Below are 11,391 nucleotides of genomic sequence, written 5' to 3' on the forward strand. Positions count from 1 at the left end.
CCACCCACCCACTCATCATTTCTTCCACCCTACTATCTAACCGCCTGCCCGCCCGTCCTCCTCCATCCACCCCCAGGTACCGGTACCCACTCTCGTCTTGAGCTGACCCCAGCACAGATGCGTCCGGCTCCCCCTATGCTAGGGACAGCCGTCCAAGTGCTACGGACCAACTGGTAAAGACACTGGGGTGCAGAGCAGCACGCCTGGCACCCAGGGATGGGAGGGCCCGGCAAGGGCTAAGCACGGGGCCTGGCACCAGGCAGCACCTGGGGCCCTCCTCAGCGCCCCTCCACTGGCCGGAGAAACGGGCCTGGCTGAGGCCGCGATAGCTCTCTACTGCAGCCCCAGTCTGGTCTCTCAGTCCTTCCTGTCCTCCCAGACCTTGGCATGGCCGTCACCCCGCAGCACAACCCCCTGCAGTTGACCATCCACCCGCTTCCCCATGCGGCCGTCCCCCGCCCCCACCCCCGCCGCCCTCCGGCCCCCCAGGACCCACCTGCCCCAAGGGGCTCCACGGTCTCACCCGTCCCCGCCCAGCCCACCAGCTGTGGCAGCAGCTCACTCGTCAGTGGCCCCTGCCCTGGTCCCACGGCTCCCTCGGCCTGGCCATCTGCGCTGCCCCCTCCTCTCCATCCACACAGCCACCGTCCTGCCCTGCCAGGGTGTCCTGGCCCCAGCCTCAACCCCCCGTCCACCTGACGGCAGCCACTAGAGACCACCCTCGGAGCCCCCAGCCCTGCAGTCGCCCCTCTGCCTAACCCTGACCACACAGTCTCTGTCGCCTCCTCCCCAGCAGCCTCTTGAGGGTTGGGACTAGTTAACTCCTACTTATCCTCCACCATCCCAATACCAACGTCCTTCCTGCACGAAACCCTCTTCTGGAACACTGGTATCTCACTCTGGGCACCTCCAGGCCCCAGTCCTGACTATACAAGGGGATGGAAATTTTTTTATGTCTGCTTTGCCTCCTTCAGCCCATCAGACCCTTCAAATTGGAGACGTAGAAACTCCTACTCATCCCTCAGGGCCCTGGCTCTTTTGTCCCCTACATAAGACAAACCCCAGGCTAGACCCAGGCTGAGCACTTACCGCAGGTTGGTTTTCTGCACAGAGAAGCAGTATTCATTGATGCCGGTGGTGGGCATGCGGCTCCGCAGCACATCCTGGGCCGTGGGAATGTAACACTCCTCAGTGATGCGCTCCAGGTGGGACAGGTAGCTGCAGGACAAGGCGCACTGAGGCCGGGCCTTGCAGCCAGCCTCCCTGTACTGCTCTGATCTCCGCAGGGCCCAGCGAGGACCAGCCAGGGAAGGGAGCTGCTGGGCGTGCAGGGGGCCAGGAACCAATCCCCCAGGCAGTGAGAGGCAACACGACCTCAAGGGTGAGTAGCCCCGAGAATGGCGGCACCCTGAGACAGACTTGCCCCAGCCACCAAATCACCCTGGACATCTGGCGTCACCCGGGGAACCAGGTCCCCAGACGGACATGGCCCTGGCGCAGGACTCGCCCACCGCACCCTCCTCACGGGGAGGAGCCGGGGGATCCAGAGCACCTGCAGCCTCTGGCCCCGCCCACTGGCCTTGGCCCCGCCCAGTTATTTGGCCCGTCCCACCACCACCTCTGGCTCCTCCCACACTTACTAGGGCCCCGCCCCTTGCCCCTGGACCCGCCCACGTCCCTGACCCCTCCCCAGACCCCAGACTCACTAAACGGCGGAGTCCAGCAGGTGGAACTCGCGCCTGCGCTCATAGCAGGCCTGGATGCCCGCATCCTGCCACAGACTCTGCATGGCCACTGCGTAGCGCTTCTCGAACGTGGTCACCTTATAAGGGTCCTGGCTCATGACTAGGCTGGCGTGGTGCTGGGGAGGGAAGCACGGGGAGGGTTAGATACCCTGCAGGGAGGCACCCCAGACCTCTCTGCACGCCTGTCCCCAGCCACTCTCTCCCTCTGCCTTCCTTTCCCTCTGAAAGCTTCTTTTGGCTGCTCCCTCACCCCCAGTGCATGCCCTGACCCACAGAAGGAAAGACACCCTTCAGAGTTGGGACTAGTGAACTCCTATTCATCCTTCAACACCCCAACACCAATCCCCTTTCTCTAGGAAGACCTCTTCTGGAGTCCAGTTCTTTTAAAGGGAGCCGTGGAGGGCTGCCACTGTGGCAACAGCAGGACAGAAATGGACTGGGCACCTGGTGCTCACTCCTTATATGGACTGGCTCTTCTGAGCTGAGTCACCAGAGCTGTCCCCATTTTGAGGGACAGAGCAAAAAAGCCATTTGTCTGGTGTGGGTTCCGAGGTCAGCCACCCTGGTCCCCGGGCGCAGCAGGGAACTCCAGCACAGACCCCAGGCTTCGCCCCGCCCTGTGTCAAAGTGACCCCACACCGTGCCCACACTCAGCACCTGTCACCTCCCGGAGGGACCAGAGGGTCGTGGTCAGGTCACGCAGTGGAGGCCTGGACAGTTTTTTTTTTAATCTTGGTGGCATTGGGGACGGAACCCAGGGCCTTCCTACTCAGTTCCAAGCCAGCCCTTTCTATTTTTTAGTTGAGATGGGGTCTCACTGAGTCACTAAAGTGCCCAGGCTGGGCTGAAACTTGCGATCCTCCTGCCTCAGCCTCCCCAATTTGAGCTGACAGGCGTGAGTTCGTTTTGGCAAAAAAAGGCGCCCGCATTTCCCATCCACCTGCGCCCCCCACCCTGTTTTCCACCGTCCTTGCAGCAGAGCGTATTACAAACCCCGACGCGGCTAGGATTTGGACCGGTCCTGGGACGCGGTGCCCGGGAGCGCCCCTCCCCAGCCAGGCAGCCGTGGGCCAGGTTCACCTTGCTCTCCGGCCTGCCGAAGGGGATCTGCAGCCGCTCCATAGCCTCGATCATGGCCTGCATGGACGCGAAGATGTTCTGGTAGACGAGCGGCCGGAAGCCCCTGCGGTCCTCCTCTGAGTAGCCGGCGCCGTGGATGATGCGCATCTGCTTGATGAACGTGCTCTTGCCGCTCTCGCCCGGCCCTGGGGACCGCACCGCTCAGCCGCGAGCCCCGACCTGGGCGCCGGCTCAGAGACGCCCCAACCCCCGCCCGGCTCCGGGCCCAACCCAGCAAGGGCTCCCCTGGGACCCTGGGCCTCAGACGCTGCTCCTCTGCGCCTCGGTTTCCCCACCTGTACCTGGGGAGCGGCAGCAGGCCCTGCCCCGGAATCGCTGTGTGTGCAGATTGACTCGATCCCTTCATGCGGGCACTGGGGCAGTCTGCAACCCAGAGCTCCTGCCCAGTCTGACCACCGCCTACTTCTTATGACCAGCAGCATCTTACATTTCCTGTGATTTGTGCAGTTCCAGTACTTTTTTTTTTTCATGGTTATGGTTCTTGCTTTTTAAAGATTGCAAAAAACCCAAAGGCTGTGGAGCACCTCTACAAGCCCAGCTTTTTGTGAGGCTGAGGCAGGAGGATCAAAAGTTGGAGTCCAGCCTGGGCCATTTAACGACTTGATGAGTCCCTGTCTCAAAATAAAAATAAACGGGGGCGGCAATGGAGTGCAGCACGCAGGCCCTGGGTCCTGTCCCCAGTGCCGCATGCGGGGGACGCCCCCAGCCTCACATCTGAGCGTCCCCATCATGGGCCATCCCTGCCTCAGGTTCCGGAGTGTGCTGTGTTTCGGGACAGATGCACATCAGAGTCACTAACGGGCCTGCAGGGACACTAGGGCGGTGACAGGCAGAGAAGCAAACACCTCCCTCAGGGGGAGCCTGGGGGTCTCCTGCTGGGTTTGGGAGCTTGGACCACTTGGGGATGGCAGAGGTGCCCCTAAACTTGCTGGTCCTTGGCTCAGAGCTCATGATTTGCTTATTTACTTAGTTTTTTTGAGACATGATCTTACTGTGTAGTCCAGGCTGGCCTTGAATCCACCGAGATTCTCTTGCCTCAGCTTCACGAATCCTGGGACTACAGGCTCGTGCCACACACCCTGCTTATTTATTTATTTCTGTATTTTTTTTCCTAAGAGTCGGAGAGGCTCCATCCTGCCTGAGCTTGGAGGTGAGAGGGATGGGACTCCTGCTTCCGGGCTGTTTGAGAAATGGGGAAACAGTCTCGTGCTGGACGAGGGGCCATGTGTGATGGTGCACACCTGTGATCCCAGCGCTCAGGAGGCTGAGGCAGGAGGATCACTGCAAGTTCAAGGCCAGCCTGAACTACACAGAGAGACCCTGTCTCAGAAACAAAGCAAGACTGACAGAGGGAATCACCCAGAATCATGAGGCTGGTTAGTGGCCAACCTGGGACTCAACCCCGTCCTGTCTGAGTTTCAAGCACTTGGGCTTCTATGTTTTAAATTAGTTATTAATCAATGTTTAATATGTGCAGGTGTTTATAGTTGGAGTGTGACATTTCGGCACACATAGACATCACAGAACGATCAGAGCAAGAGAGCTGATTATCCACCTTCAAACACTGGTGTCTTTCGAATGGAAACTTCTTTATTGCAGCTTTTTTCCTGTGTGATACTGGGGACCAAAGCTGAGATGCCCTGCCACTGAGCTACATCACCAGCCCTTTTTCTTCTAAACCAGGGTCTTGCTATGTAGTCCAGGCTGGACTTGAACTCAGGATCCTCCTGCCTCAGCCTCCCCGAGTGCTGGGATGACAGATGGGCACCACTGTACCCACCCCTCCCAGCCAATTTTTACTCTTCCAACATTGTTAACTGTAACCCCCGCTTCTACGATGACACCTGCACGTTTCCCTTACCTTGCCTGGATCAGCATAATAAAAATAATAATCACAGTGAAAAGGATTTAACTGTTATCATCGCCTAGGCTGCCAGCCAAAAGACTGAGTAGGTTTTTGCTATTTTGCAATTTCTAAGGGAAATATAAGGCCGGGCATGGTGGCGCACACCTGTAATCCCAGCACTCGGGAGGCTGAGGCAGGAGGATCGTTGCGAGCTTGAGGCCAGCCTGGGCTACAAAGTGAGCTCAAGGCCAGTCTGAACTGCATAGTGAGACCCTGTCTCAAAAAAAGACAAATAAATAAATAAATATAAAAAATAAAGGAAACGTAGGGATCAGGACATCAAGTAACTTCCCTGAAGTTACACAGCTACAGGAGGACCAGAGAATAATCCAGGTCTCCAAATGCCCCTCACCACAGGAGCAGGGGCTGGCATCAGCAGTGTGTCAGTGAGTGTGGTGTCTCTGTGGGTGCTGGGACATGAGACAGCTTCCCCGGGGCTGCTGTACACAGCAGGGAGACGCGGACCCTGTGACTTCCTCCCTTCCCATCACATTGGAAATCTCAGAGCTCAGGTCTCCCCTAAAAGGCCAGACAAGAAGCAGAAGTGTGATCTGGCCACTGTTAACTTTTTTGGGTTTTTTGTTTCACTGCTCTGATTTTTTTCTCTTCGGTTTCGTTAAAGACGAAAACAAACCTGGGTGTGGTGACACAAGCCTGTCAATCCCAGCACTGAGGAGGCTGAGGCAGGAGGATTTCTCTGAGGTCAAGGCCAGCCTGAGCTACGTAGCAAGACCTTGTCTCAAAAAAACAAAAGAACAAAATAAATTTTAGAAAGGGCTGGGAGGGCTGGGGATTTAGCTCAGTGGCACAGTGCCTACCTGGCAAGCACTAGGTTGTGAGTTCAATTTTCTGTACGGAAAAAAAAAGGGGGGCGCTGGGAATGCAGCTCAGGGGAGAGGCCCTGCTGGGTTCCATCCCCAGTATTGAAAATTTTAAAATTTCTAGAATTTTTTCACTAGCTGGGCATGGTGCATAAGCCTGTAATCCCCCGCACTCTGGAGGCTGAGGCAGGAGGATTGCTCTGAGGTCAAGGCCAGCCTGAACTTCAAAGCAAGACTCTGTCTCAAGAAACCAAAATTGCCGCCAGAATTCTGTCTTTGAAGCCTGTCACTTTCCGAAAGCTGCGACGGACTCGGGCATAGGTGGAGGGCACGGTCTGCTTCAGGAAAGCCCCAGCAGGGGTGGGCTGTGGGCTGTGGGAAGCGTCCTTCCCACCTGGCGGTCGAGCGGCCCAGACAGGAAACGGCTGCTTCCTCCTGGAGACGGAGGAGGAAGTGGAACCAGGCGATGCCAGGAAGGAGCGGGTGTGCTGTGCCCAGCCCCGGCCCTCACGGGGACCCAGCACCAGGGCCCAGGACACACGGCGGCTGGGGACAGAGGGCCAGGCCTGAGGCAGCTGGGGTAGGGACAGGACAGGAGGCTCAGCTCCTGAGTCCACCTCTGGTTTGGACTCTGCAAACCCCAGACAAACCTGGTGCCTCCCCGGGCCTCGGTTTCCTCATCTGTCATCGGGAGACTGTGGCTTTTCTCTCCCAGACACAGAGGAACGGGACAGACTTTGGAGCCAGTGTCAGCGCTGTGTGACCTCAGAGAACCAGTAGGGCCTCTCTGTCGCGGTTTCTGAAGCCGGGGATGCTAAGGGAGTCCACCCCGCCGTGCTAGGGACAGGGCTGGTTCTTCCGCAACTTCCTCCTGACCACCCCGCCAGGCGATGACTTCATGCTCAGGACAAATGCCCTCCCCCCCCCCCCTACCCTCTGCACCCCAGCCAGCCCTTGGCAGCTTCCTCAAAGAAGCTCAGCCTCCTCCAGGGAAACAAAAAGAAAGATTGGATTTGATTCCTGTTTTCACGCAGGGCGGGGAGTGGAGAGGCGGCCCAGCGATGGGACTGCCGGGATCAGCACCAGGGACGCAGATGGCCCCCGGTGCTCCCAAGAGGGGCTTCCTGGTTTGGGCTAGGATGGCCTGGTTCAGGAAGGCGTGCCAGGGACTCCCCCAAGATAGGGTCCGTGCACCCGCTCATCCGCATGGAAGACTTACTTACTCTTTGTTTTTTGGTTTGTTTGGTTTTTTTTGGTACCGGAAGTCGAACTCATGACCTCAGGCTTGCTAGGCAAGTGCTTATGCCGCTGAGCTACATCCCCGGCCCGCTTTTTGTTTTTTGAGAAGTGGGGATGGTACCCAGGACTTCGCACTGAGCCACACCCCCAGCCCTTTTTATTCCTTTATTTTGACCCAGGTTCTCCCTAAGTTGTCCAGGCTGGGCTTGAACCTGCAATCTTCCTGCCTCAGCTTCCCTCAGGGCTGGGATGACAACTGTGCACCATCGTGCCCCGTTGTAAGCATTTGTAGAGCACCTGCTGTCCCACAGCCCCAGTGTACACCTGTGGCCTGAGACGGGGACACACGCATGAACAAGACAGACCCGGTCCCTGTGGCAGACGAAGGGTTGGCAGATGGACGCATGGATGCCCGGGAAGGGCAGACAGTGAAGACATCAAGCAGAGACAGGGAGAGGGGATGGGGGCTGTTTGGGGGACCGGTGGCCAGGAAAGACGTCTCAGGGGAGGTGGCCCTGCGGCTCTGACCTGCGTGGCTCGAAAGGGCCACCCTGCAGTGGCCGGCGGGAGAGGCGGAGAGCTGTGGACAGGGCAGGGCCACATTGTTTAAGGACAGATCCTCAAGCTGAGAAACTCTCACTGCTGGGTCAGCAAAGAAAGGAACCGAGATGCCGAGGACCGACATCAAGAATGAAGTGGAGACAGGTGCGGTGGCACACGCCTGTGATCACAGAACTGAGGAGGCTGAGGCAGGAGGATCACTTTGAGTTCTAGGCCAGCCTGAACTACATAGTGAGACCCTCTCTCAAAAAAAAACCAAAACATTCCATTGCTATGTCCCTAGGAGTTACTCAGTAACTTACATGAATGAACAAATGAAAGGCTGTGTAACCCGTCACTCACTCAATCAATCTTGGCCCCGGGACAAACCCCAGACAAGCCCTCCTTGGCTGGGGCAGGGGATACAGGGGCCAGGGAGAGCTGAGCGCCTTCCTCCCTGGAAACAGATGAAGAGGTTGCAGTGGCCCCGCCCTGCGGCTGGCCAGCCGGCCGGGCAGGTTGTGCGCTGAGCAAGCACATCATTCCCTTTCCATGACATAGGCACGGGATGTGCTGGGCCTGCCCAGCAGCTGGCCCCAGAGCCCCCACCGGGCCACACGTCTGAGCCACCTCTGCTCTTTACCTGTACCCTGAACAGGGGACCCAGGAGGCCACCATTCCCAGCTCCCATGAGGAACCCGGCTTTTCTGTGCGTCAGCATTCTCATCCAGGAAATGGGTCCTCAGGCACCTTGTCGGTCCCCCGGCCTCGCCCCTCGGTCCCCACCAGGTGGGGCCCCTGCTCACCCAGCAGCAGCAGCTTCAGCTCCCCTCGGTCCTGCTTCTTCTGCTCCAGGAGAATCTTGTTGATCTCCTGGTCGATCCTGGCCGCAGTCTTCTCCTCCTCCGTCAGGCACCAGGGACAGCAGGACCAGGCCAGCGAGTGGGCCATGGTGGGGGTGCCTCAGAGGGCACCAGGGGGCATCGCCCTGGCCCCTCACTGCGCAGGGCACCCCCAGCCCTGCCGGCTGCCCAGGTCTGGGGAATTTGTCCCCCAAGGACTGTGCCGGGCCGCCTGGGGCCCCGGGGAGCCGGCTGGGGCTTCGGAGAGGCCTTCTGCTGGGAACTGGGCGGGGCCGCGGAGGGTGGAGGGCGGAGGGGAGGAGGCTCCCGCCCACCCCTAACCTGCCCGGACCCGGCCCGACAGGTTGGCTGTGAGGTGTCCAGCCGAGGTTCAGAGGGGCCGCTGAGCGTGGGAAGGCACTCGAAAACCCCTTGCTGCGTCCCCAACCCGCGGTGGCCGCTGAGCCTCCTTCCTCATTCTGGAGAAGGGTGGCCCCCGCACCCCACCCCTGGGGCTGCTGACACCGCCTGGAGTGCCACCCTCCTCGTGGCCAATTAGGAGCTGACATCACATCTTCTGCTGAGGGCTGCGGTCTGTCATCCCGGCACACAGGGAGGCTGAGGCAGGAGGACGGCGAGTCTCAGCCCAGTGACTTAGTGAGACCCTGTCTTAAAATAACAATTAAAAGAAGGGCTGGGGATGGAGCTCAGTGCCAAAGCCCCAGGGTCAGTGGCAGGCTGGGGAGCAGCACATAGACATGACTGAGGCCCAGCAGCACCTCCTGCTCACGTGGATCTGTGGCTGCTCTCACCACCCCCTGGGACGGATAAGGAAACTGAGGCATGGAGTGAGCGTGTGGCTTCCCAGGGGCTGCCCCAGTGGGATGGCAGGGCTGGGAACTCAGGTCTCACCCGTGGGGACCGGTAGTTTTCAAAGGTGCAGAGGGCAGATGTGGGAGGGCTCGTGGCTGCCCTCAGCACACGCTTACAGAGCGCTGCTTTGCACCAGGCGAGGTCCCGGGCACCGCGGACACAGCGGGCAAGGGACGGAACCTGCCAGCATTCTAGCCAGGGAGAGAAAAGAACTAAAAGCAATCCCAGCCGGCTGGATGATGAGAAATTCTTTTTCTTTCGTTTTTGGGGTTGAAACTCGGGCCTGTGCCCGCGAGGCAAGCATTCCGCAGTGAGCGACAGCCCCAGGCCTTTTCATTTTTTTTTTTTTTTGAGACCCACTCTCCCTAAGCGGCCTAAGCTGGGCTCCAACCTCCTGCCTCAGCTTCCTTAGTAGCTACCATGACAGGTGTGGGCACCGCGCCAGGGCTGTTTTGTTTTGTTTTGTTTTGTTTTTGCTGTGCTGGGGCTGGAACCCAGGGCCTCATGCCCGCTAGGCAAGCGCTCACCACTGAGCTATGCCCCATGCCCCACGGCCCCACGCAGTGGCCAGTTCTGTGGGAAAAAGAGAACAAGGATGTGGGGGGAGTGCGGGTGGAGGGAGTTGATTTTAAATAAGGGACCTAAATCAGCCATGGTGGCGCATGTACCTCATCCCAGCACTCAGGAGGCTGAGGCAGGAGGATCACTGCGTTCAAGACCAGCCTGGGCTATAGAGTGACTTCAAACACAGCCTAAACTACACAGCGAGTTCCTGTCTAAAAAAAAGTGAACAAAATGACTTTTGGGGTCAAGAGGAGTCAGGCCAGACAGTCCCTTTGGGCATAAAAACTTGGGAGTTGAACTGGAGATCAAAGAGGCTTTCTCAAATCAGGCCAAGAGACTGCTCTGCCTCATCCTCCCGGACCTAGGACCCTAGAAGCAGGCTGGGGAGTCTGGGGGAGGGGCAGCACGATTCCTCGGGAGACAGCGAAAGAGGGGTCGTGGGCTCGGTCCCTGCTTCTGTCTGCCTGCAAACCCGCGCTGAGCAGCTCGGGAGCTCTGCCCAAACCTCCCCTCCCCTCCCCAGGAGCTGGGCAAAGCAGAGGGCGGGGTCAGGACTCTCCCAGGCTGGCACCCGGAGGCTCCGAGAGGACGAGTGGGAGCCCAGGGCTGCACAGCCGCCGGCAGCAACGGTCTCTCCCGCCCCACCCGGCTCAGCCGTTGACGGGCCCACGCCTGCCCCGGCTGACGAGAAGGAACAGGCTGTGGTTTTCTGGCTGTTGATTCATTGCGAATGGCAGATGGGGCGTGTGATAGGGGCCCCGCGGGGTCACCAGGGCCAGAAGGCGCTGCCCTGCCCGCCTGCCCGCTGCCTTCCACTGGATGCACCAAGAGGCCCCGGCGGGTCAGGGATGGCAACAGTGGGGAAGGAACCCCCAGCAGGACTGGATGGCAGGGCTGAGCCACAGGCTGGAGACCTCCTGGCATCTCCCCAGCTGGACACCAGACTCCCAGAAGGTCCAACCCTCACTCTAATACCATCCATGGCTCCCACTGGCCTTACAGTAAAGAATTCAACTCCCTCCCTCCAGCCCCCTGAGGGTGACCCCCTGGTGGGTTTTCAATTCTCCAATATGAAATTAAAACAAGCCACTTCCTGTCCACACGTGGTGAGGGGGAATCCTGGATAATTGGGCACGTTTTATGAGTTCATTCATTTGGGAATACAAGCATGAGCATGTGTATATCTAAAATATTTAAGAAAAAAAGAAAATTCAACCAGGAGTAGTGAATCACGCCTGTCATCCCAGATACTTAGGAAGCTGAGGCAGGAGGATCACAAGTATGAGCCCAGTCTGGGCAAATTAGCAAGACTGTGTCTCAAAATAAAATTTAAAAAGGGCTGGGAATGGAACCCAGGACTCACACATGCTAAGCGTGTTGATCTACACCCCAGCCTACTTATTTATTCGGTACTGATTTAGTGCTGTGGGCTGAGCCCAGGCCACACCCCCAGCCCTTTTTACAACTTTGACACAAGGTCCTCCTAAGCCAACAAGTTGCCCAGGCTGGACTTTCAATTTGCCATCTTCCTGCCTCAGCCCTAATTTTAAAAATTTATATAGTACCAGCCAGGCATCACGGTGCACGCCTGTGATCCCAGCACCTGGGAGGCTGAGGCAGGAGAATCACTGTCAGTTCCAGGCCAGTCCGGGCTACATAGTAAGTTTAAAACCAGCATGAATTACAGAGCAAGACCCTGTCTCAAAAAAAAAAAAAAAAAA

The 11,391-nt window shown here is 58.2% G+C and overlaps 1 protein-coding gene and 1 long non-coding RNA gene across 4 annotated transcripts in view; one reads left to right on the top strand and one right to left on the bottom strand.

Moving 5' to 3' along the window:
* The window catches only part of LOC106146795, a 7,043-nt gene extending 2,596 nt beyond the window's left edge, over positions 1-4,447 (top strand). Inside the window, exons 2-4 of one of the 2 annotated variants that reach the window (XR_001231362.1) lie at positions 1,287-1,381; positions 4,002-4,261; positions 4,363-4,447. This is a non-coding gene — a long non-coding RNA (uncharacterized LOC106146795). Of the gene's footprint in view, positions 1-1,286; positions 1,382-4,001 lie in introns of both variants that reach the window. The other variant, XR_001231361.1, reaches the window with a different exon arrangement.
* The window catches only part of Gna15 (guanine nucleotide binding protein (G protein), alpha 15 (Gq class)), a 16,319-nt gene extending 7,595 nt beyond the window's left edge, over positions 1-8,724 (bottom strand). Inside the window, exons 1-4 of one of the 2 annotated variants that reach the window (XM_005405849.2) lie at positions 8,198-8,723; positions 2,826-3,010; positions 1,707-1,861; positions 1,090-1,218 (exon numbers count right to left, since the gene is read on the bottom strand). In XM_005405849.2, the coding sequence (XP_005405906.1) occupies positions 1,090-1,218; positions 1,707-1,861; positions 2,826-3,010; positions 8,198-8,342 (614 nt within the window). In that variant the 5' untranslated portion in view covers positions 8,343-8,723. Of the gene's footprint in view, positions 1-1,089; positions 1,219-1,706; positions 1,862-2,825; positions 3,011-8,197 lie in introns of both variants that reach the window. The other variant, XM_005405850.2, reaches the window with a different exon arrangement.
* Between the last annotated feature and the right edge of the window lie 2,667 nt (positions 8,725-11,391).

Source organism: Chinchilla lanigera, unplaced genomic scaffold (assembly GCF_000276665.1).
Source record: "Chinchilla lanigera isolate Chin_1 unplaced genomic scaffold, ChiLan1.0 scaffold00094, whole genome shotgun sequence".
Lineage (NCBI taxonomy): Eukaryota > Metazoa > Chordata > Mammalia > Rodentia > Chinchillidae > Chinchilla > Chinchilla lanigera.